General features: G+C 56.2%; 11 protein-coding genes across 11 annotated transcripts; 5 read left to right on the top strand and 6 right to left on the bottom strand.

Annotated features, from left to right (window-relative positions):
* Positions 1 to 180: 180 nt before the first annotated feature.
* On the bottom strand, positions 181 to 393 carry PHSY_004385 (hypothetical protein; the record flags this gene model as incomplete). The annotated part of the gene is made up of 1 exon (XM_012334998.1): positions 181 to 393. The coding sequence occupies one exon, from the start codon at positions 391 to 393 to the stop codon at positions 181 to 183; it is 213 nt and encodes a 70-aa protein (XP_012190388.1).
* Positions 394 to 761: 368 nt separating this feature from the next.
* On the bottom strand, positions 762 to 3,587 carry PHSY_004384 (hypothetical protein; the record flags this gene model as incomplete). The annotated part of the gene is made up of 1 exon (XM_012334997.1): positions 762 to 3,587. The coding sequence occupies one exon, from the start codon at positions 3,585 to 3,587 to the stop codon at positions 762 to 764; it is 2,826 nt and encodes a 941-aa protein (XP_012190387.1).
* A 978-nt stretch (positions 3,588 to 4,565) lies between these two features.
* On the top strand, positions 4,566 to 5,720 carry PHSY_004383 (hypothetical protein; the record flags this gene model as incomplete). The annotated part of the gene is made up of 1 exon (XM_012334996.1): positions 4,566 to 5,720. The coding sequence occupies one exon, from the start codon at positions 4,566 to 4,568 to the stop codon at positions 5,718 to 5,720; it is 1,155 nt and encodes a 384-aa protein (XP_012190386.1).
* A 393-nt stretch (positions 5,721 to 6,113) lies between these two features.
* Positions 6,114 to 7,709, top strand: PHSY_004382 (glutamate 5-kinase; the record flags this gene model as incomplete). The annotated part of the gene is made up of 1 exon (XM_012334995.1): positions 6,114 to 7,709. The coding sequence occupies one exon, from the start codon at positions 6,114 to 6,116 to the stop codon at positions 7,707 to 7,709; it is 1,596 nt and encodes a 531-aa protein (XP_012190385.1).
* A 75-nt stretch (positions 7,710 to 7,784) lies between these two features.
* PHSY_004381 (hypothetical protein) lies at positions 7,785 to 9,584 on the bottom strand (the record flags this gene model as incomplete). The annotated part of the gene is made up of 1 exon (XM_012334994.1): positions 7,785 to 9,584. The coding sequence occupies one exon, from the start codon at positions 9,582 to 9,584 to the stop codon at positions 7,785 to 7,787; it is 1,800 nt and encodes a 599-aa protein (XP_012190384.1).
* A 313-nt stretch (positions 9,585 to 9,897) lies between these two features.
* On the bottom strand, positions 9,898 to 11,166 carry PHSY_004380 (polyketide synthase; the record flags this gene model as incomplete). The annotated part of the gene is made up of 4 exons (XM_012334993.1): positions 9,898 to 10,198; positions 10,544 to 10,710; positions 10,911 to 11,039; positions 11,155 to 11,166. 4 exons carry the CDS (start codon positions 11,164 to 11,166, stop codon positions 9,898 to 9,900), a joined length of 609 nt encoding a protein of 202 aa, XP_012190383.1.
* Positions 11,167 to 11,575: 409 nt separating this feature from the next.
* PHSY_004379 (hypothetical protein) lies at positions 11,576 to 13,690 on the top strand (the record flags this gene model as incomplete). Its single annotated transcript, XM_012334992.1, has 1 exon — positions 11,576 to 13,690. One exon carries the CDS (start codon positions 11,576 to 11,578, stop codon positions 13,688 to 13,690), a length of 2,115 nt encoding a protein of 704 aa, XP_012190382.1.
* Positions 13,691 to 14,665: 975 nt separating this feature from the next.
* Positions 14,666 to 17,431, top strand: PHSY_004378 (hypothetical protein; the record flags this gene model as incomplete). Its single annotated transcript, XM_012334991.1, has 1 exon — positions 14,666 to 17,431. The coding sequence occupies one exon, from the start codon at positions 14,666 to 14,668 to the stop codon at positions 17,429 to 17,431; it is 2,766 nt and encodes a 921-aa protein (XP_012190381.1).
* Positions 17,432 to 17,628: 197 nt separating this feature from the next.
* Positions 17,629 to 18,443, bottom strand: PHSY_004377 (hypothetical protein; the record flags this gene model as incomplete). Its single annotated transcript, XM_012334990.1, has 2 exons — positions 17,629 to 17,830; positions 17,932 to 18,443. The coding sequence occupies 2 exons, from the start codon at positions 18,441 to 18,443 to the stop codon at positions 17,629 to 17,631; spliced, it is 714 nt and encodes a 237-aa protein (XP_012190380.1).
* Positions 18,444 to 19,986: 1,543 nt separating this feature from the next.
* PHSY_004376 (hypothetical protein) lies at positions 19,987 to 20,889 on the bottom strand (the record flags this gene model as incomplete). The annotated part of the gene is made up of 1 exon (XM_012334989.1): positions 19,987 to 20,889. One exon carries the CDS (start codon positions 20,887 to 20,889, stop codon positions 19,987 to 19,989), a length of 903 nt encoding a protein of 300 aa, XP_012190379.1.
* Positions 20,890 to 22,093: 1,204 nt separating this feature from the next.
* On the top strand, positions 22,094 to 23,374 carry PHSY_004375 (hypothetical protein; the record flags this gene model as incomplete). Its single annotated transcript, XM_012334988.1, has 1 exon — positions 22,094 to 23,374. One exon carries the CDS (start codon positions 22,094 to 22,096, stop codon positions 23,372 to 23,374), a length of 1,281 nt encoding a protein of 426 aa, XP_012190378.1.
* Positions 23,375 to 23,461: the final 87 nt, after the last annotated feature.

The following is a 23,461-nucleotide window of genomic DNA, read 5'->3' as shown; positions in this document are numbered from 1 at the left end:
GGGGAGCAACTGGGGTGAGGGGAGGATGGTCGGGGGAGGCGGGGACGGGATGGATGTGGGGGAGGGGCGGAAGAGTGGAGGAGACGAGTTGTTGGTCAGGATGGACACGGCGCACGAGAGCAACGTGTGGAGCCTGGAATGGCATCCGTTTGGACATTTGCTGTGCAGTGGAGGCAACGATCACATGACGAGGTTTTGGCAGAGGGCCAGGTTGGGTGATTCGACCACCGCAGGAGGTGGTGATAGGGGTGCGTTCGATCCGATGAACGCCAGTTTCCTTGGTGGTGGTGCGGATGACAGTTTCATCCCTGGATTGGGCGGCAAGAGCTTCATCCCGACGCCGAACGAGCAGCTCCCAATGGCGGCTAGTGGTGGCGAGGACGACTTTGCCATTCCTGGTCTCGGCTTCGCCGGCGCTGGCGGTAATCAGTTCCCACCGCCCCCAGCCATGCCACCGCAGTACGCGGGCGCCAGCGGATTCACCCCAGGAACAGGCGCAAACGCCCCCCTCCAAGGCGCATCAGCTCAAAACTTCGGCTGGAACTCCCGCCCGCAACAGCAAACTCAACAACGACCCGGCGGAACATACGGCAACCTGTACTAGCTTTCCCCCGTGTCCTTGCTCAGCTCTTCGCCGCACTACTGCCCACACAAATCCAGCACAGTCACTGATCACATCACACTCTGTGCTCTAAGAAGCAATGCAAAGAAACATGACATTTTCAACTATAAAAAAAAAGAAAGACGTGCTTCAAACCCCATCACAAGCCCATCTTCTCTCTCCACTCGTCTTTGACGATCCAGGGCGAGTTGGGCTTCTTCTCCTTCCTCGCGTACGCCGTGATCCTCTCTGCGATGGCGTTCTTACTCGCAGGCTTGCCGAGTTGGTCGAGACGCTCCTTGACATCGTCGACGAGCCCCGCTCGGGTCTTTGTGCTTCCGTCGATGGTCTTGAGCAGAGCGGGGATGGCGTCTTCTCGCAGTTGGTGTTTGAAGCCAGTGGCTTCTTTGGTAGGAGGTGCGGTGGGAGGAGGGGTGGAGTCGGTGGAACCGGGAGCGGCGTTGGCCTCACCCCATAGCGCAGCGAGGACGCCTCCCGCAGGTAGTGCTGCTTTGCGCACCTTGGTGGGCGTGTCCATAGCGCTGGTGGGGATCGCTTCATCGCCGGCCGAGATGTCGACAGGCTCGGCGGAAGTGAATGTGAAAGGGTTGAGGCCGAAGCAGGCGTCGTTGAGGAACTCGATGCGGTACGTCGAGAAGAGCTCGTAGTCGCACTTGCCGAATTGTCCTTCCCAATGAGGGCCGGTGGAGAAGGGCACGAGTTTGGCATCGAATCGTCTGCCCAGCAGCTTGACCTTCTTCTTCTTCTTTGGGTGAAGCAGGTTCGTCGTTGTCGCTGCTGGCGGCGCTGGCGGTACGGGCAGCCCCTTGGCATCCACCTCGACAATGTCGTCGTCGACATCCATCGCAGCCAGCCTCTGCTGTTCTTCCTCCTCCTCAACCTCGAGATCGTCGACAAGCCAGTCGTCCATCTCCGAATCCTCGTCCTCATCTGCGACGCTTTCTTCCTCCTTCTCCTCTCCGTCCTGCACATCTTCGCCCTCCACCTGACCCATCTCTTCCCAGTCCGCATCCGAGTCGTACGAATAGTCCAAAGACACCGGGTCCTGGGCAAGCGGGCAGCGAGGACCGATGAGGTTCGTCGACTTGGTCCAGGTGCCGTACCAGCCGGGTCGACGGTCTGATTCGAACTGCAGGAGCTTGAGCTGAACCTTGCTGCGGTCTTGAAGAGTGTCGAGCGCCTTTTCGGCTTGCTCTTGTGCGTTGCCGCCGAGCACATCGGACTCGGTGACAATCCTCTTGATGTCGCGCACCGACACGGGAGGGTGCACGCCTTTCCTGCGGCGAGATGCAGACGAGGCGCTCGATCGTTTGAGCACGGAGGAGCGCGTGAGTAGCTGAGAAAGCATCTCATCACGAGTCAGGTCCTCTTGTCCCATCTGCGGCTCGCGGGCGGCGCCAGCGGGCGAAGCGAAGCGGTTGATGGGCGCAAGATCCTTGTACTGGCAGGGAAGGAATGTGCGTTCAAAGTCGGAGACGGTCTCGGCTGCAGCCTTTCCAGCAGCATCACTGCTCGAAGCAGCGGCAGTGCTTCCGCTCGTCTTGGTTGGACTCTTGGGCGCAGCCTTCTTGACAAAAGAGGTGAAAAAGTTGGCCTGACGCTTTTTCTGCTCCTCGACCTTCTTGAGCTCCGCCTCCTTGACCTCTTTGGCCTTTTGCTTTTCGAGGTCTTTGGCCTCGCGTTCGAGGCGCTTGGCCTCCTTTGCCTTCAAACGCTCCGCCTTGGCTGCTTCCCTCTCGTCCTTCTCCTTCTGCTTTTCGGGTGAAAGCTCGACGAGCTCCTTCGCCTTTCGCTTCTCCTTGGGCGAAGAGGATGTGGAAGGTGTCGAGGCTTCGCCTGCAGCTGCAGAGTGCTTGGCGGCGGTGGGTTGAGGGGTTGACGTGGATGACGACGTCTTGCGTTTGTGGGAAGCTTTTGGCGTTGAAGGGCCGTCACGATCGTTTTCGTTGTCGGCAAAGGAGCCATCGTCGAGGTCATCATCGATCGCGATGGGCTGAGATGCGGACGATCCGACTGCGATGGCGGCTGCTTTTGCCTTGGCTTTTGACTGGGTCGACGGCTTGTCGACAGCAACAGTGGCCGAGATCTTGGATTTGGTAGACTTGTCGAGCAAAGCCTGTCTCTCTTCTTGTTTGAGGTTGGCAAAGAGTTGCTGCGCTTGTGTGCGAGCCGCTTCTCGGTCGCTTCGACGCTCGACAATATTGTCCAGGAGATCCTCTGGGAGCATGGATTCGTCGGTGACCTCCCATCGCCAGAGCTGCAATGAAGCTGGAACAGTCAATGCATCGCCTTCGGTACTTGCTGTTGAATCACTCGAGATGTCGCTGACGTTGATGCCGTAGTTTCTCCTCTCGGCGACTGCGCTGATAGCGGCTTGGATGGCAGGAAGTGGGAGCTTGAACTTTGAGCCTGTGGAGGCCGACGACATTTCGGAGTCACTGGATCCAAGCTCTACCTCAGGGATCAGCTGGGTTCTGATCGACTTTGCAAGCTCGCCCAGAGATTTGTCGCTCTCATGGGCGAGCTTAGCGATGGCTTGCAGATGCTCTGCTGGGATTTCGTCTAGCTTGTCCACACGGTCAAGAAATTCCTGGAATGTGATGGTAGCTTTCATGACCTCCGTCATCCTCGCCCAGTTGACGGGTCTCTGCTTGAGGACGAGTTTGCCATTCTTGAGCTCGATCAAAGGCGTTGCGCTGCTGAGTTTGGCTTTCTTCGATGCTGGGCCCGAGTGCGAAGGCGGGGAAGGAGCAGCGTTTCTGGGAACGGCATTCTGCTTTTCGGGTTTGCTTGCTTTCTTGCTACTTGAATTTGTGATCGACGATGTGATGGGACGATTCTCGGCATCGCTGGAAGAGGCCATCGCGTGCGACGAGTGTGATTTGGTGACAGAGGAGGAAGCCTTGCGCTTGAGGCTGTTGCTAGCCATGGTTCGATCGATGTTGATGTCAGAATCTGAGAGCATGGCATCAAAGCACGATGAGGGCGAGGGTGAAGGAGGGGGTGCAAGAACGCTCATCGCTCAGCCGAGTGATGGTCCGTCTAGCGAGATGATCGATTGATGAGCGAGTACGAGGAAAGGACAATAAGATGCTAGAATGCCAAGGAAGAGGCACTCGATACGGCGACACAGGATGTGCTTCACCTGGTCAGGCTGACAATGTGAGGTAAACCGATCGGAGAAGCCGGCCTGGAAGCGACGATGGCTGGGCGTTTGTTGGGATCGGAGCGTTCTCCGTTGAAGCGCGATGCTGTGGGAAGGATGAGAGAGATGCGATGCTTGATGGGAATGGAACGGAAAGTGACGGAATGACAGAGTGGCGATGCTAGATGTGACAGTGTAAAACGATGAAGTGGTGTGTGTGTGTGTGTGGGTTGCTAAGCACCGCTGCGCTCGCGTGTTCTTTGCAATCATCCCGTGCCCTTCTCCATAGTGTCACATTTTTTCGCGTCACGCAACCCAGTCGAGCTTCATTTCGCCCTTCCGCCTTCATCAAACACAGACACGCATGCAGTCCAGACTTTGTCGAGCAGTGGCATGCGTTGCCTCGCCTCGCCTTGTCCTGACTTTGCAACTCTGCCTAATTGAGGCTGAGTTCGACAGCCGAAACGACGCCGCCGCCGTGCTGGATTTCGAGCAGCCAGAGAGTGGCTTGGACCCCTTTCTTCTCAAGACAGAGAGACAAGAGACGTGTAAATTGCACGCACGCGGCTCAGAGGGTGTTGCTTTTACGCGTCGCGCGACCCACAGCTCCACACGCAACCTGATTCAGCGCTCGAAAAGCAACCCGTGCGAGATGCGAATGAGGATGTTCTGCTCAGCACAGTCCGAGCCAGGCGAGAATGTCCAACACTTGCTTGCCGTCCCTCGTTGCCTTCGAGTCCATCTCAAGTTCACCACTCCTGGCCAAGCGATCCGAACCAGACGATCACTCCTGCGGACATGTTCCTGCAGCAATCATCCAAGGCTCACAGCGCCGGGCAGGCGGCTCAGAAGGAGAAGCTCGCCAGGGAGAAGGCCGCCAACCGTCCTTGGGTGGAAAAGTACCGCCCCAAGACCATCGACGATGTCGCTGCGCAGGAACACACCGTCGCCGTCCTCAAAAAGACGCTCATGTCCAACAATCTCCCACACATGCTCTTCTATGGGCCACCCGGTACAGGCAAGACATCCACCATCCTCGCACTGGCGAGACAGCTCTTCGGTCCCGAACTCCTCAAAACCCGAGTGCTCGAACTAAACGCCTCCGACGAGAGAGGTATCAGCGTCGTCAGGGAAAAGATCAAGAACTTTGCAAAATTGGCCGTGACCAACCCCAAGGAAGGCTTCCCGTGCCCGCCGTTCAAAATCATTATCCTCGACGAGGCGGATAGCATGACGCAGGATGCCCAGAGTGCGTTGAGGCGCATCATGGAGCAGTACAGCAGGATCACGAGGTTCTGCTTGGTCTGCAACTATGTCACCCGCATCATCGAACCTTTGGCCTCGAGGTGCAGCAAGTTCCGCTTCCGTTCGCTCGACACCTCGTCCACCAAAACGCGACTCGAGATGATTGCTTCCGCCGAATCCGTCTCGTTTCAGGACTCCAACGTCCTCGATACCCTCATCAGCACATCCGACGGAGACCTGCGACGGGCCATCACCTATCTGCAATCCGCCTCGCGCCTCCACAGCATTGTTGGCGACCACAAGTCCGCCGTCACCTCCGAGTCCATCGTCGAGATCGCAGGTGTCGTGCCCACCCCTGTCATCACATCCCTCGCAGATGCAGTCGGGATCGAGGCATACAACACCGATGACGACGTCGATATGCAGCCTGTCGGCGCAGCCAAGAAGCGAGATGCGTTCGAGAGGATCAGAGAGGAAGTGAGGATCATCGCAAGGGAAGGCTATTCGATCACACAGCTTCTGACGCAGCTCCACGATTATGTCATCGGCCATCCGACGCTCTTGGCCAAGATCAAGGCCAAGGCGGCGTTGCTGATGGCTGAGATGGACAAATGCTTGACGGACGGTGCCGACGAGGAGCTGCAGCTGCTCAATTTGTGTCTCAAACTGCAGGAGGTGGTCCAGACCGACGGCAAGGCGTACGTGTAGTATCGCATCGGTTTCCTCATCTATGTCCCTGCTGCCTGTCGTATTGCTTCCTGTTCTTTTGTTCGGTTTTCCTTCCTTTGCAATCATGTACTAATAGCATACTCGATCAACACTCCTTTCATTGATTATCGTCAAACTGAGTGCCAGACGACTGGTTGGCGAGAGGCAAGTCCGCGGCCATTGAAGCGGCGAATTTCAAGCGCATAAATATCAAATTTAGCTGAGGCGCACGCGAGTCACACGGACCTCCATCTGGATCCAACGCTTTCTTCTTGACACCCAACCAGTCCTTCGCTGAACCTATTTTTTACCAGTGTCTTCAACCACATCAGCGCAGGTAGCTCGGTCAGAACAACGACTCCTTCAGCATCCGGGGAAAACGATCGTACAGCCATGACTGGCTCTCACAGCCTTCCTGCCGCGGGATCTTCTCAACAAACCCAGCAATCCACCTCCGCCTTGTCCTCCAAAACCATCGTAATCAAACTCGGAACGTCCTCCATCATCTCCGAAGAGACCCAACTCCCCAAGATCGCCATACTCAGCTCTCTCGTCGAAACATGTCACAAGCTACGCTCCCTCGGCCACAAGGTCGTCATCGTGTGTTCCGGTGCCATTGGAATGGGTCGTATTCGAATGCACATCACCGAAAAGCCAAAGTCCCTCGGTGAGCGACAGGCACTCGCTGCGCTGGGTCAGCTCCGTCTCATCGCTCTCTGGGACTCGCTATTCGGTACGGTCGGGATCGACGTTGCGCAAGTACTGCTTACGAGAAACGACATTGCGGATCGTCCCCGGTACAACAACGCAAGGACGACGCTGAACACGCTCATGTCACCGCCGTTCAACGCTATCCCTATCGTGAACGAAAACGATACCGTCAGCGTGTCCGAGTTGAGGTTTGGAGATAACGATACGCTGTCCGCGATCACAGCTGGGTTGGTGGATGCGGATTTCCTTTTCCTCTGCACGGACGTGGATGGGTTGTACACCGGGAACCCAAGGAGCGACCCCAACGCACGCCGATTGGGAGTGGTCGAGGACGTAGCATCGGCGCGCAAAGCTGTTTCTGTAGCGACCATGGGATCGAGCTTCGGAACGGGCGGAATGCAGACGAAGCTCATCGCGGCGGAACTGGCGACAGCTGCAGGAGTGGCTACCGTGATCATCAACGGAGAGCATCCGGAGAACATGATCAAGGTTGTGGCAAAAGGTGTTCCTTCGGTCAGCTCTGAAAGTGCGGGTCCAAGAATGGATTCGTTGGCGTCCTCCGTATCATCACTTGCGTCGGAGGAGAAGGAGCTGATCGGTTATCCGCCATTAGACGCTCCTGCGCATACGATCTTCCTGCCGAAACCAAATCCGCTTTCGTCGAGAAAATGGAGCATCTTGCACGCACTGCATCCCGCAGGTGCGCTGATCATCGACGAAGGAGCTTTTAAGAGGATTGCGCGAACGGACTCGGGTGGCAGATTGCTTCCTGCGGGGGTGGTCGGCGTGGAAGGCAACTGGGAGAGGATGCAAGCGATCCGACTGGTGGTGAGACGAAGGATCCTTAAATCGGTCCCCCACTCTAGCGGACTCGAACAAGGTGCACCTCTTACCAACTCCGTCCCCATCGCCCGGAGTCTCGGTCAATACCTCCTACGGAACGATTCGGACGGCACAAAAACTCCTCCCGTCATCGACTCCCTCCGCAAAGACACCACCTCCTCCCTCTCCAACAGTCCATCAGCAGCAGACGTCGCGGCAGACACAACCACAACTCAAACCGCCACAGTGGACGACAGCGCCGAGGAGGACTGGGAATGGCAGCTGGTCGAAGTAGGTCGAGCACTAGCCAACTACACTTCGATCGAAAGCGAACGCATCAAGGGTCTCAAATCATCCCAGATCTCCTCCACGCTGGGATACGCAGATTCGGAATACGTCACCGATCAAGTCGCTCTACACACACTCTCCCTTCCCGACCCACACACTTCTTCATAGACATACAATGACAAATCACTCATCCAGCTGTTCCAAAACAAAAAGCATGATCAGATTTCCTTCCCCACTCCTACACTACGACATGGTAGGCATATTGACACTAGCCCTCTCGCTCAGCTGCGCATCGTCGCTCCTCCACAAGCTGGTGCTCGTCTTGAAGCTCGTGTAAAAGTTCAACGCCGACTTTCCATAAAACCCGATATCGCCCATCACGCTGCCCTTGTTTCCGCTCCACGCGAACATCGGCAGCGGCACGGGCACCGGCACGTTGACACCCAGCTGGCCTGCATTGACGGTCTTTTCAAACTTCCTCGCCGTGGCACCGTTGGTGGTGAAGATGGCGGCACCGTTTCCGTACTTGTTCTTGTTGATGTAGTCGACGGCTTGATCGAGAGTATCTGCTTTGACGACGACGAGCGTGGGACCAAAGATCTCCTGGTCGTAAGCCTTCATTCCTGGACCGGCTTCGACGATGGACGGACCGACAAAGTTTCCGTTCGGGTACTCGGGGCAGGAAAAGTCGCGACCGTCGAGGAGGATCTTGCCGCCTTCCTGCTCGACGCTACCGGTGAGCGAGCGGACACGTTCGCGTGCCTGAGGAGAGATGAGCGGACCCAGATCAGCACCCTCCTCAAACCCACCAGATACCTTGAGCTGTTTGGCACGCTCCACCAGCTCAGGCACCCACGACTGAGCCTCTCCCACAACAACTACCACCGAGAGAGCCATGCATCGTTGACCAGCAGCACCAAACGCAGCACCGGCGAGCGAGTTGAGCGCAAAGTTCTTGTTGGCATCCGGCATGAGAATGGCGTGGTTCTTGGCACCCAAGTTGGCCTGGACGCGCTTTCCGTTGGCGGTACCGCGGTTGTAGATGTGCGCACCGGCCTTGTCAGAGCCGACAAAGGAGATGGCCTTGATGCGAGGGTCGTCGCAGATGCCATTGACAATGTCGACGGCACCGTTGACGACGTTGAGCACACCCTTGGGCATACCAGCTCGCTCGCAGAGCTCGGCGATGATCATCGATGCACCAGGCACGCGCTCGGAAGGCTTCAGCACGAGCGTGTTGCCCGTAACGGTGGCCATGGGGATGGACCAGAGCGGGATCATAGCGGGGAAGTTGAACGGAGCAATGGCTGCAGTGACACCAAGAGGTTCACGACGGGCGTAGGTGTCCATATCCTTGGAAACCTCGATCCGCTCCTCCATCAAGGTGCTCGTGATACCGCAGGCGACCTCGACGACCTGAAGTCCACGAAGCACGTCACCTTTGGCATCAGCAAACGTCTTGCCCTGCTCGAGCACGATGGCGTTGGCAATGTCGTCCATGTGGTCACGAAGCAGGGCTTGCAGCTTGAACATGACCTGCTGTCGGCTCAGCAGGCTGGTGTCCCTCCAGTCGGGGAAGGCAGCCTCGGCGTTGGCGACGGCGGCATCGAACTCGGACTTTGTGGTGAGCGGTACCTTGGAAAGAAGAGCCTGGGTGGAAGGATCGTTGACGTCGAGCCACGAGGATGTGGAAGCTTCGACAAACTTGCCGTCAATGTAGTTCTTGGTGGTGCCGCCGAGCATGGAGGTTCCCTGCCATTTGGACTCGACATCCTTGGCTCGCGAGAGAGCGAGCTGGCTGAGCTGCGCCTGGGCTGCACCGGCGGAACCAGCGGCAGCAGGCTGTGCAAGCCTAGCGGTGGTGGAGGTGGATAGGCATCGTGCAAAGCCGGTGGCGTTGACGGCCTTGGACGAGGCACGGAGAAGGCTGACTGATCTCATGATGGATAACAGATGCCCTGACGAATACAAAGATGGTGGTGGTGATGACGAGAGCAAGGATAGGATTGGACGCTGAAACCGAGATCGGTGGAAGAATCGCATCGCAACGCAACGAGGAGTGTGTTTGGTGACTGTGCACTGAGCAGGTTCCTGTCACCGGCCCTTGAAGCGGCAATAGGGTCGTCCGACGCACCGGCGTGAGACGAGAGCGGGGTAAAGCCGCCCAAATTGCAAAAGTGGGGCAGCGCAGCGCGTCACGGTGTGCGAAATCCATCGACCACCAATCATTCGGCTATAATGGTCGAGCCTGTCCGACCCAAAGAGACCGAGGATCCAACCTCGTGAATTTACCGGCCTCTTTTCTCTTTGCGAAGATTTTCTTTTCAATTCCGACGACACCTTGTGCAGCTCCAAGTCAAGATAAGAACGGTCCTAATTCCGACTTCTCAGGACTGAAGTGTTCAGGGATTGGGATTCCAGCAGCGTATTGGTCCCATGTCTCGTTCTTCCTCTTGCTGATCGAGCGATCGTCAACAGCATCGGGCCGATTCGTAACGCCGCTCAAGACGCCGGTCTTTTCTGGTCCATCTGATAGGAGATGGCAACGGCTACGTTCATGAAAAGGAGATATCAAGAAAATCTGGTTGATTTGAGGACAAAGTTGGACTCGAAGGAAGATGTGGGGGACGTCAGAGACCAAAGCGAATCTGAGAGACCTGAAACGCGAGAGTGAGAACAGAAGAGGGGAAGAAAGAGACAATTACGAAGACATATTGACAAGACGAGAAAGGAGCCAACGGAGGTACCGTGAGGTCATGGGAGCAGCATTTTATGAAGCTGTGACTGAGCGATGCCCGATGATCACTTGCGCGAGGTAGGCTGGTACTGTAGCTTTGTGCTGTAAATCCTCTTCAGAGATGGCAGGTTCTCGAAAGAGGTTCATTTCGAAAGCGCCACATGAAGCCGAGCAGATTCTTTGGAAAGACTTGAAGCATCGAGCGTCGATTGTTGCATTTCATAAGCGTACAAAGGTGAAGCTCGACATGGGCCAATCTTCTGACCTAAGATGGAACGGAATGTAGCCGTCACATTTCTGCCGACATGACGTAGCTTCATGGGGGCCTGTACCGAAGCGCCAGGCTGAAAGCTTCCGCAAAGATGCCCGATGGCTACAAGGAGCCAAAAACACAATGCAAATTGACCCGATGAAGGCTTCGTGGCATGAAAGCTGTCGACAGAATAAATGCTTGAGGCACCGTATGATATGAGACTTCGTCGGAACAGCGAGGTCCTGCGCTCCTCTCTGTGCTTTCTCGATCTTCGGACCTTCTTTGGTGTGGAATTTCATCTGTGACTCTACAGAGAGGGTCATTATATCTCTTCTCCGTTCGTGCTCGGGTTCTATTGGAGCCGGAATGGTGAATACACCTGCCGAGAAAGACCTTTGGTGACGTCTGTCGATGCCGACCACGAAATAAATGTGACGCGAGTGTTGAATCGGCAACGGACTCGAGTGATTGGAAAATCAAAGCAAGAGAGATCACTTTCCGCAGCCACCTGAGGGAACAGGGAAAAGAAATAAAAAAATCATGAAAACTCGTGCCTTTCTGTTGAGAGAGAGCGGACTCGAGACTTGTTCCCTTTTTGGACATATTTGTCGTTTCTTCCTCACCGACATCATCATCGGACGCGCCGGCAAGAACCCGCTTCGATATCGACGCACACAGTGAGTGTCCACCGTGCCTACGATGTAGTGCATCCGACTCTTCCATTCACAGGATGAGAAACACTTTCACAGACCTGATCCGATATACCTCTGAGCCGAATCAGCTCAGAGGGTCAGAGGACAACCACTTTATTGCCTATTTTTGGCTGATCACATGGAAGAGACAACACTATTGATCGACTTCGATTGCATTTCGGATCCATTTGCTGACCGGTTTTCGATGCTCTTGTCTTTGCACCACAGATTCCAGATGCTTGGACTGTCCTCTTCAGCAACTTCGTGTCATCCGCGTACCGGCTCCAGGTCGTGGTAGATCGACATCGCCGAGATGTCACATTTTGAAGTTACAAACACCAACAACGCCCCTATGAACGCAGCATATGACGTTGCCGGCATCGACAGCTTGCTCGTCTTTTGGCCAGAAAAGCTCGTTGACCTGTCCCACCGCGTTTCTGCTCCTGGCAACGTCAATGCACGCAAGACTGCTGACGATGCGAGTCTGCTCGTCGGCGAGGTCATTCGCGGCCATTCCCATGAGGCGGCCGTTGTCGTCGTCGGGCAGGTCCAAGACTTTGACGCCGACTATGTCTCACACGAGGTCAAGCCGATTGGGCTCTCGGTCGTCGGACGCATCTCATTTCCCGGATCTTCAAGCGGTATGCGCAGTCGTGCTTCGATTAAGCTTCAAGACGGGTCGGTATGGCTGTCTATGCTCAGGTCTCGCTCACAAGGTCATCCGCCGGCGGTCGAATCGGTTCTGTTTGCCGGAGAGGTCCTTTCCAACGGTCACGCCAATGATGACTACGCGTCCTCTCAACCCGCGTCGTGCGGCGTCAAAGTGATTGCTTACAGCGTGCCAAATGCGCGAATGCTTCAGTACTTTGCCCTCGAGTCGCTTCGCCTTGCTCCTGTCTCGGGCATGAAGCTGGTCTCGACCGCGAGTGCCCTGCTCGTGCCGGATGTACAGCTGTCGGCCTACTCGCGACTTCTTGCTACCAACGCTGCGCCATCGAAGCTCGAGAACAAATTTCTGCAACTGCTCATGTTGGATCCACTTCTTTGGCAATCTTTTCGGAGCGTCAGCCCACATCAGAGGCAGCTGCATCGAGGCACAGCTTTGCGCAGAGCGGTCGAGCTAATCAATCGGCTTTCAGCGCAGCACGCTCGTCTTGCTGCTTCACCGGCACTCAAGAACATCAACGGCGCTTCAAATGGTGTCTTATCTAGACCACAGAGCGACAGTCGCCCCGGCTTGCTCGCACGACTTTGCGACTCGGTGACGTTGTTGGCTCTAGCTCTGCAAGGTGTACTGCAGCGTCCGCTCTACACTGCGAGGGAGCACACTGTCATGATTGATGGTGTGGTGAGACGACGGCCCGGCTCAAAGCCTACCAGTTTCAGCTTGACGAGCGTGTCGGCGAGCGCGCGGCAACTCGACGTGCGCATCTCGCAGCTGGTCGTCGCTCCTCGACTGGCGTCGCGACTGCGCTACCTGCGGAAACAGCAAAAGCTACCGATCGACGAGATTGCTGCACCCTACATTGGACTGTGGAACGCGGTTTGGCTGATCGCCAACGACATCATCCTCGGATACGCAGCCAGCGTGCTACTCCTTCAATATCGGACAGAGCTTGCGCAGCTGTCGCGCAGCCTGTCGGAGCGGTACCTGTTAGAGTCGGTCTTGTGGCTGCTGTCGTGGCTCGAGAATTGGCCGGCTGGCTTGAAGCTCAATACGGAGCTGTCTTTGTTCTTCAGCGACGCCTACTCTTCGCTTACGATGGCGTGGCATGCTCAAGGGTTGGCACATGTTGTTGCACGATTGGACACTGTCATCGCTGCCATAGCGCTAACAGGCCGCTTCATGGGAGTGACCATGGTGCTGTGCATGGTGCAAGATCTGGTCTCGGTCTGCACGCTGCACATCACGATCTTCTACACCTTGTCCTTCAGAACGATGCGTGCGTTTGTATACGTGCTGTCTTCCCTCTTCGATGTTTTCCGAGGCAAGAAGCGCAACGCACTGCGCGGTGGTCGACTGGACAATGCAAGCTACGAGCTGGATCAGTTGCTGCTCGGAACGCTGTTGTTTACGCTGGTGGCGTTCCTGTTCCCCACCGTCTATGTCTACTACCTGGCATTTGGACTGCTCCGGTTTGGAGTGGTAGCCTTCGAAGCTGGCGTGGTGGAGACGTGCTTGGCACTGCTCAACCACCTACCCTTGTTTGCACTCATGTTACGAGTCAAGGATCCACATCGCCTGCCGTCCGGTGTATGGCTGCAGAAGATCAAAGCGCCAGCGGAGGAAGATGCATACGGAGATGCGCATACCTTGCCCACGGGTCGGTTCCGACTGCGCTGTCGGCCCCTAGCAGTGGGTGACATTTTCGAAGGTTACGCCCAGCATGTTGCTGGCCTCTTTGAAGTTCCGAGCATGCTTCTGCGATGTATCTTTGGCCGCTCACTTCGGCCACCGCCCTCTTAACCGTAGAAGTAGAGTCAATCGAAGTCTGCATTTTACCATCATCGACGTCTGAAGCGAGTTTGTATGCTTCGTCTTGCAATCTTGGTAGGTAGGTGGACAGCAGCGCGCGACTCGCTTTCGGAAGTTGTACCGGGAAAAAGGCGGTCGAGGGAGAAGGGCGAGAGGGCACGCGAGCCGAATCTCGTCTCAGAGCTTGGTTTCAGCGATTGCGGCTGATGCAGGGCCTGACGGAATTGAAGAAATCGAAATTCATTTTGCCCTTCTCCGTCTCGAGGCGCGTTTGCAAAGCGAGGTTGAGCTCCGCTAGGCGTACCTCCGCACAGGGTGACTGACTCTGCTGCCGTGCTGCAGACTCGCATGATGGCGAAATCTGCAGGGCGCCTGCGTCAGCGTCACACAAGAGTCACAGTCACACGCTCAAGTGGGCAACCGCAGTGTGGAGTTTCGTTCTTGTGAAGACATCACCGTATCGTCTCTTGCAACATCGCTTTGGCTTCCGTGTCTCTTGCCCTTCTACCTTGTCTCCTGAACAACGATCGGTGCGACCAGACAGATTCGCAGCCCACCGGTCGTCTCGAACTTCATTCTCTGGATTCTTATCGCACCAGGCGCCGTGGGTTTTTTCCGATACCTCTTAGTCTCCTTCTGGAATCAGCGTTCAGTCCAACACACTCTGGCAAGCAAGCAAGCAAGCAACTGGCTTGATCTGTCGTGACAATTTCTTCGGCCTGAAGCAGCTCAGCCAGATCCATTCGACGTAGACTCGTTTCACCTGGATCAGATACTACCTTCGTCGACCTTTGCAGCGATCGGACCGTCGGATCGCAGCTGCTCGACAACAGTTCAATCTGTCGGATCGAGCCGATTCGAAGCCTGCGTTCGGCCGCCCTCTTCCGAGCTTTCTATCAACGGCATGCTCCAAGACTCTCTCCATCGATCCGCACTTTGACACGCTGAGCAAAGCGCATATCCGCCATGACACCTGGACCTTCCTTCACCGTGCCCAGCACACTCAGCCCGCCTCCCGCTGCTCCTGCCGAGTCGCATCCTATCACATCGGCATCCTCTGCATCTGTCGCCGCGCCGAATCAACAGAATGCAAACATTGAGCCGCTCAACAGCAGCAACACTGATGCTGTTCACGACACCAGCGCTGGGCCGAGCAGCAACAGCGGCTTGAGGCGATCAGATCCCGTCGCGCCTGTTCAGCCCAAGCATTGTGCCCACTGTGGCCTGCTGCTTGAGGCCGCTCCGTCGTCCCATGATCGTCATCCGGGCCTCCCTCGCACATCGTCGTCTGCATCCATCTCGGCTCCCAGCCCATCGTCGTACGCTTTTGCGCCAGACTCGATTCGCTCGCAACATCGCCTTCAGCCGCATCAGAGCCTCACCTCTGCCATAAATGCGGCTGCCGTGGTAGCTCTCTCCCGCATCCTCGGCAGCGACGAGCCGGTTCCCACCGATGCAGACGGCCACGCAATCTGCGCGCAGTGTGCTGATCAACTCGCGGGTTCAGCGACGTCCTCTGCAACCACCGTCACCCAGCAACGCCAGAGTCGTCCAGCAAGCCACGCAATCGAACACAGCAACCTGCAGTCAGGATCTGCCACTGCCACTCCCGCCAACGCTCCATCCATTGCAGACGATACCTCCAGAGATGCACCTCAGACTCGTCTCACGATCTCAGTGGACAACATGGGGGCAGGTGGCGATGCTGCTATGACCCAGTCAGTCGACGATGTCCACATGCAGGACCCTTCCAGCTTCCCGCCTCTGGAGCGCGCACCCATCACTCCAGCTTTGAGAGCGCCGCCTTCGCCTTCGGGTGCTGGGCGCTCCACAAGCCGTGGCAGAATCCGTTTCGCCGACACGCCCGAGTCTCACGCAGCCGATGCGCACGAACAGGGCCATGCTCGAACTTCGGTCACGTCCTCTTCGGTCCTGGGCAGATCAGGCAGCTTTTCGAGGAGCCTCAGCTACAACGGTCCAGAGAGTGTAAGCTCATCCTCTGCCCCTGTCGTGGTCAGCTTCCCCGCGTCCCTCGCAGCTACTCCTGCATCCGAGGACGCTCCGTCGTCGAGCATCCAGAGCACTCACCCTCTTGCACCTTCTGCATCTTCATCTGCTCTCACCTCGAATCCACAGCCGAGGTCACGAAGCAGCAGCAACGTCCGCGCGTCCGGGGCCTTGCAATCTCACGTGGTCTCGCCACCGACAGCCATTGGACTCAAGCAACGTCGGCCGTCTTCTGCGCGTCGTCTGAGTCGTTCGAGCTCTTCGACAGGTCCAACCACCATATCCTTCGCCGCCGCCGGTAGCTCTGCCGAAGCAGCAGCAGTCTCGAGCTCTTTGTCCAAGAACGATGATCCCTTCGGACCAGGAGCAGTCACACGTCCAAGGCTCAGCGACGTCCCCACACACATTATCGCCGACGAGCTATACAACTCGGCGAGGCACACGCGACCAGCATCACTCATATCGGGTTCCACATCGACATCGCTCGCTGCATCGTCCGCTCAGCAAGCCGCCGGGATCGACCCAACTAGAGCTGTGCGATATCACTTGGATCCGCTCGCCTTTCCCGAACCTGCACCGACGTTTGCGCGCTCAGCCGATGGCAAGAAGCGCGAGGACGAAGCGGTCGGTATGGACATTGACGACGACAGGGTGTCGCACGGTCTCGCCGCCAAGTGGGGTGACGTGCGTTGGTTCGATCCGTACAAACCTGATCCGCTCGCCGAGCTGTCACGCCTGCGCAATCCACCTAGAGGTAGAGGATGCCTCTACCCAGGTGCCACGTTTAACGGCACGCAGAAGTCCGGTCGCAACTCGTACGACGTCACCGTGCGCGTCGTCAACGTCGACCTGGAAGCGTCGCACCTCTGCGGCTACCTCAACATCCGCGGACTCACCGAGGACTGGCCGGAGCTCACCACGTACTTTGACGCCGAGATCATCGGCGATCGCTACGGTTTCGTCACGGGCAAGTGGGGTGCGACCGAAGCGGATGATCTGAAGCACTGGGCCCGGTTCGCGCCGTTCCGACCGCTCAGGTCGGCGTTGTCGAAACCGGGATTGAGGTTCAACCATATGAACAAGCCGTTTGTGTTTATGCGATGGAAGGAGAAGTTCTTGGTACCGGATCACAGGGTGAGGGATATCAACGGTGCTAGTTTTGCCGGATTTTATTACGTTTGTGTGGAGTTGGGGGAGAGTGCGGGACGAGAGGGGAGGGGGAGGAGGGATAGCGATGTTTCGATGACGAGTGGAAATGGAGCAGGGGGACTGTCGAATGCGAGTTCGCCGGTTCTGAACCAGGCTTCGAACGTCATCGGTGGACCCGCGGTGTCCGGTCAACAGTGGTACGCAGCACGAACGCAGCGTCGACGAGAACTGTCGCTCTCCTCGCCCACGAGCAACCCGGTTGCGTCGACGCAGACGTACTACCATCCGATCTATCACCCGCACTCACCGCTTCCACCGTCGGGACCTGGATTCTGGCCTGCTTCTCCCACCAGTCCACAAATGCCCTTCGGAGGTGCTGGTGAAGGAGGAAGGGAAGATGCATTTGCGACTATGTTCGGTGAAGCAAGAGCAGGAGCGGGGATGGTGGTGGAAGACGATCTGGGTGCGATGGGGAGGATGTCCGGATTCTACTTTCATGAGAACTCGGAACCGTACCAGCAGCTGAGCCTGCATCATACGGCGGAAGCTAGTTCGAGCGGCTTCGAGATGCGCTAACTCCTTTCCACCAGGTCGCACTTTACTCGATCTTGGGGGGAACATCGTCGTCCTTACACGCGTAAGCCACACTCCTCTCCACGAATGTTTCGACAGTACGAGCGTGTTGGGTATTAGAAATGTCGATAAAGCTACACTACAGAAAAAACAAGAAAGCGGAAGAAGCGCAACTCAGTGCGTGCGCGCAAGTGTGTATTTCACTCTGCCGCTTTCCAAAGTTGATCGGCAAGGATGAGGGGAGAGATCTCGTTCTGCTTGAGATGACTTGTAGCGATGTCGAACTGGATGGCTGTGTTTCTGGTGTCGCTGCGGACGAGGATGCTGGACCATTCTGCGGAGGCGGAATCTTGGGTTTTCGACGGGAGGAATCCTAGACTTCGGAAGATTCTCAAGCACAACCTGTGGACCGATAAAGTGGGAAGAAGGGGGAGGGGATGGATTCAGTAATCAGAACTTTGATCGGAAACCCAGGGTGGGAGCGGGCGGTGGAAGGAACTTACGCATCACGATCCATCTCGGTCTCATCTTCCACATCCACCTCTTCCAACTCCTCCGACAGTCTCTTCAACTCGATCACTTGATTCTGCATGCCGCTGAGCACGCTCTCCTGTTCGTTGATTTTTTTGGCCAGATCGAAGTTCCTGTTGTCGAGCTTTTCGATGGTTTCGGCGTGCGAGGCGAGAGATCTCCACTCCGCGGCTTGTCGTGTGGACTGCTTGCGCAGGTCCGCGAGGGCGGATTGAAGGGCGTGAATCTTGGCAGTGTGCTCTTCGGTCTCTTTGCGACGTCGAATTTGGGTTTCCCGGATGGTCTTTTCGATAGATCGGAGATGGTCCAGTTCGGAGGTCGGGGAGAGCGAGGCGATGAGAGAGTCGATGTCGTCGTCGGTCAGCCGGGCATCGTCGTGTGGGGTTGGTTCTACCGTGGTAGGGGGTGTGAGGGGGGCTGAGGAGGATGGTGGTGGCATGAGCGCTGCCGAATCGTCTCGTGGTGCTGCTACGGATGCCGACATGGTGTGATCGCAAGGGTGGTGAAAGAGATAAGAAGCGAGCGGGTGTACGTGTACGAAACGAGGAATGCTTCCTGCGGTGTGGTGCTTGCGATGGATGAGCTAGACTGAGGAATCTTCGAGGTGTACCCCAGGGTGGGTCTCGTGACAGGAGAGATCGGTGGGCCTGTTCGAGTGCGATGATGTGCAAAGCTGATGGACGATGACTCCGAGATGATGGTGGAAATAAAGAATGATGATCCTGTCCCTGCATGCATGCAGTTTCTCCAAGTGTTGATTGTCACTCTCACCACCAAAAAAAAGTGTTGGTTCAACACGCGCGCGCCATTTTGTTTTCTCTAGGGCCGAGCTTGAGCAAGGTCTAACATTTCTTGCTACGCGTTTTTAGCCTCTGCACGTGATGCACGAATGCGGCTTTTTCCGCCATCTAGTGCGCCTTTCCGCAGATGCGCGTCGTGCATATTCTACGAATCTCTCCACATTCAGGTCATCCGGCGGTAATCTACTTTTGCCCCTCCTCGATCCCTTCTTTCCTCTTTTCTTTCATCCACTTCGCAAGCACATCGAACGATTTCATCATGCCACCCAAGACGGCCGTCAGGGCAAGCGCCTCCCAAGATCCACTTCCAGATCACTGGGTAAGCTCATCCCTCCCTGCTCGCGGCCTCCTGAAACCACCCACTAACTCCTTCTCTTTCTCTGTCCTCATCAGTACATCTTCTTCGGAATCCTCGAACCGATCTCCGTCCTCGCCGGCGCCTACTACGCCCTCATTCTCCCCGAACGATACAACCACGAACTCATCCCACCCGCATTCTTCCCCGCCTCCACGCTCCAGAACTCGCTCCGGCAAGCGGGCGTTCTCACCGATGCAACTCGAATGGCACTGGGCCAACTCGGCAGCTGTTATTTCCTGATCATGCTTAACTCCGCCCTGATGTTCTACGCTCTGAGGAAGTATCTGAGGGGAAAGGATGATGTGGTGTTGGAAAAGGTGGTGAGGTATTTGATCGTGGTGTTGGGCGCAGCTGATTGGATGCACATTGGGATTACGATTGCATTGCTGCCGAATGGGCCGCCGACGAGGACTGGGTTGGTGGCGGTGAGCAAGGCTGGGTTGTTGGACAAGTTCGGGTTGCTCGCGAGACCGGGGAGCTGGAACAGTCTGGTAGGTACTTGTAACTGATCGGAAGGGGAAATAGGCTTGTTCTACTGACACTTTTCGCACTTTCATCTCAACCCAACGAAACAGCTTTTCGGTAACATCATCATCACTCTCATCCTGTTCTGCGTAAGTACCCCGATCCCTTCGTTCGAATCCTCGAGGGGAAACGGTTCCAGGCTGACATCCGCCCCTTTCGCTCTATCGAAATAGTTCCGAGTCCTCTGGTGGATCGGCGTAGCGCGTGGTAGTCCGATCGCTGCCAAATTTCGATCTAAGACTGCCTAAAACCCTCTTCTCTCATACACACATCTCCACGCACATGAACCGTCACTCTTCAATAGGAAAAGCTGTATCAATCGGAAATGTCATTGCTGCGGCCACCTAACGTCCGTTTGGCCTGTCCAATCCAACCTTGCCATCCGAGTGTCTTCTGGTCGGCAAACCCGCCGCCTCAACATATGACCTCTCCTCCGTCGCAAAACCCGGTGACGGCGGAGTTGAACTAGACCTCGACCTGGCGGCGATCAAACCTTGGACCTGATCGATTCGATGAAACGGAGGGTCCCCAAGTTGCGAATGCGGGAAAAATGCTGGACGATTCTGTGCTGATGATGCTGTGGGGTCGAACGAGATGGTTCTTGCTAGTGGAGACGACGATGCTGGCGTATGCTGTGTGCTGAGGCTCTGACGAGAACTTCGTCGGGCGGCGAGAAGGGTTGATGCTGAGGGAAACACGCCTGGTGAAACGGCCGAGGCGTTGGTGACGAGTGAGACTGCTGAAGGGTATGATGGTGCTGAAAGGGGTGATGGTGAACGTGGGTATCTGGTGTCTGTGACGAGAGGTGATAGGAGGTTTGATGGGATTGGAGAGGGCCGTTGCAATGCTGAATTCGAGGGAAATGTTGAGGTGGTGGGGAAGAAGGATGTGAGGACCGTCGGCGAAGGCGATGCGGTAGGTGAATCCACCTGCATGGCCTGAAACGTGGATTGCACGTCGAGATCCATTTCAACGTCCGAGTCCAGCTGGACGAGTGTCGAAGACGCCGCAGCAGATGTCGGAGATAGCGAGGTCGACGTCGTGTTCACTCGAAGGGGGTCTTGAACGTTGAATAAGGATGGAGGTTCCGCCTGCGCTGCAGTCTGGATCCGCAAGTGGTGTCTGTGCCTTAACGCGCCCGACGGCGAAGACGGCGTTGCCTGATAAAGTGGTGAGCCAGGAGATTGACTTCTCGTCCTTGCCAAGCCTAAATCCGAAACGTAGCTGCCCAGTCGTAGTCGGAACATGGGAGGAGCTCGATCGCCCTCTTCTTCCGATCCCGAGGCTATTCCGCTCGACAGTGTACTGTGACGCCTGCGCTTCCTTGTCGCGCCTACACCTACATTCGTCAAGGCTGCTGGTGCACTACTACCACCCGCGTTATTGCCACTGCCTTTGACTCCCCCACTACTGGAACTAGATCCGCTGCTGCTGCTCCTTCTGTTTGTCCTCCCCAACCTGAATCGCGCCGACGTCGAAGCAGCACCGCCAAGAGGCGGCGTGGTCGAGCTGCTCTCCGCAGCGCCGATGGAAGGCGTGGCTGCAGCACAGCCCGCATTCATTGTGTGACTGTCCCTCACCCGTGTACCTCTGTGCTCCGTCCCCGTTGCCGAGTTGGGATGAAGGACGAGAGAGAGAAGCAAACCAAGCTGACATCCGTCATTCTTTGTGGCGCAGGACGGTCCGTGCTCTGACCAACACCAAAAAAAAACCTGGACAGGTGGAGGCTTGCCTCTCGGTCTAACATTTCGTTTCTCTTCGAACTGCCTGTGTTGAAGACGCAGCGGAAAAGGCCACGGACATCGGCAAAGCTGTCTTTCCTGTCAGTCTCACCCCAAGCCGCGGCATCGCCGTCACAATCGGTTGGCTTACAAGTGCCAGCAGCGGCGTTCGTTGGTCCCGCGGAATGTGTTTGTCAATGCTGTACGGCAACGCAGTCAGAAAGCCAGCCACGATACGGCTGGTCGGAAAGCTCGAGTCTGCCGAGACAGATACTAGCGATTCGAAAGCGCTATCTGATTGTTCTAGTGACTGCCGAGGCCGTGAACTCTGCTCTTGACAAGTCCGCGGCCCTGGGATGCTTGGCTCAGCCTTCAAAAGACACTCGGACCACGTCGATGGTGCGACCTCCCGCGGCGCATGTGGTAATCCGAACACTTGGTTCCAATTCCGGTCAGGCACAGCTGTAAAGCGTTCCGCCGGAAGTCAGTGTGCCTCCCGTAGATCCTTCTTTCTTGGTGAAGCAGAAGTGTTCTCAGCCAAGTCGCTGTGATCATGCAGCGATGCGGTGACGCTTCAGGGTCCCAAGACCAAATGTCTCCGCCTTTATAAAGCAGCCTCGTTTCGCATCATGGTCGAGTGACGGATCTTCGTCTCAACCCATTCTCTTCTGCCCTCCATCCACTGCGCCTACCCAATTCAGCGTCAATCACTCGAACTCTACGCCCCAACATGCGCGTCCTCGTCAGTGGAGCCGGTATCGCCGGTCCCACGCTCGCATATTTCCTCTCTCACGCGGGCTTCCGCGTCACCGTCGTCGAGAAGGCCAACTCGATGTTGGCACAAGGTCAGAACATCGACATGTGCGGAACTGCGCTCAACATCGTCAACAAGATGAACCTGCTCGAAGAAGTTCGCAAGCACAACACGACCGAAAAGGGATTCTGCCTCATCGACCGTCACGGTCGGCCTTTTGCAAGGATGCCGGTCAACGGATCTGCTGGAAGTCCCAGTAGCGAATTTGAGATCTTGCGTAGTGATCTTGCCGATGTGATCTACAAGGCGGTGGAGAAGCTGGATAACGTCGAGTTTCGGTTTGGGACGACGGTGAGCAAGGTATTGGAGAATGGGGTGGACAAGGTCCGAGTGGAGTTGAGCTCGGGTGCAGAGGAAGAGTACGATATCTTGGTTGCTGCGGATGGTCAATGGTCGAGGTTGAGGAAGGAAGTATTCGGAGAACAAGCCGTGACGGTACGGGATATGAATTGTCTCGTCATCTACGCTACCATTCCCCGAACTGATCAAGACGGCGACTACTGGGAGATCTTCTCCGACCTGAAGCGTCGAAACGTTCACATTCGTCCCGACAATCACGGAACCACGCGAGCATGTCTTACCATCATGCCTCGAACCGATCAGCAGAAACAATCCTGGTTCGCAGCTGCTCGAAGTCACGATCGCAAACTTCAAATGGATCTGCTTCGAAGCGAATTCAACGATGTCGGATGGAAGGCTCGTCGCATCTTGGACGGTATGGAAGTAGCCGACGATCTATACTTCCAAGCGACCCAGCAGATCCGCATGGACAAGTGGCACAAGAATCGTGTCATCTGTCTAGGAGATACAGCCTACGCTCCGACACCATTTACCGGCATGGGCGCTTCCCTCGCTATCGACGGAGCCTACCTCCTCGCCGGCCACCTGTCCAAGCTAAAATCAGGCCAACATCCGTCAAGCGCTTTCGAGGAATACGAGGCGCAATTCCGTCCGTTCGTCAAAGAAATTCAGAACGTGCCCTGGTTCATCCCCGGCATAGCCCATCCGACACACGAATGGCAGAGGTGGTTGTTTCAATCCTTCGTAGCTGCAGTAGCTTTTGTGCTCACAAGACCACGTATAGCACGGTGGGCGGCGACCAAGGGCAAGAAGGTGCAAGAGGGACTGGTCGATATTCCAGACGCGCCTTTCCCGCAGTTTGCCGCCTTCGAACAAGCCAATGAAATCAAGGTTTGAATGGATGCTCGCACGAACCTCACTTGTCAATACATAACCCACGATACCCTTTCAATGACATGGGATCAAGATTGCATTATAGAAGCC

The sequence above is a fragment of the Pseudozyma hubeiensis genome (assembly GCF_000403515.1).
Source record: "Pseudozyma hubeiensis SY62 DNA, scaffold: PHS42, whole genome shotgun sequence".
Taxonomy (NCBI): domain Eukaryota; kingdom Fungi; phylum Basidiomycota; class Ustilaginomycetes; order Ustilaginales; family Ustilaginaceae; genus Pseudozyma; species Pseudozyma hubeiensis.
This window is presented reverse-complemented; position numbering and strand designations above follow the sequence as displayed.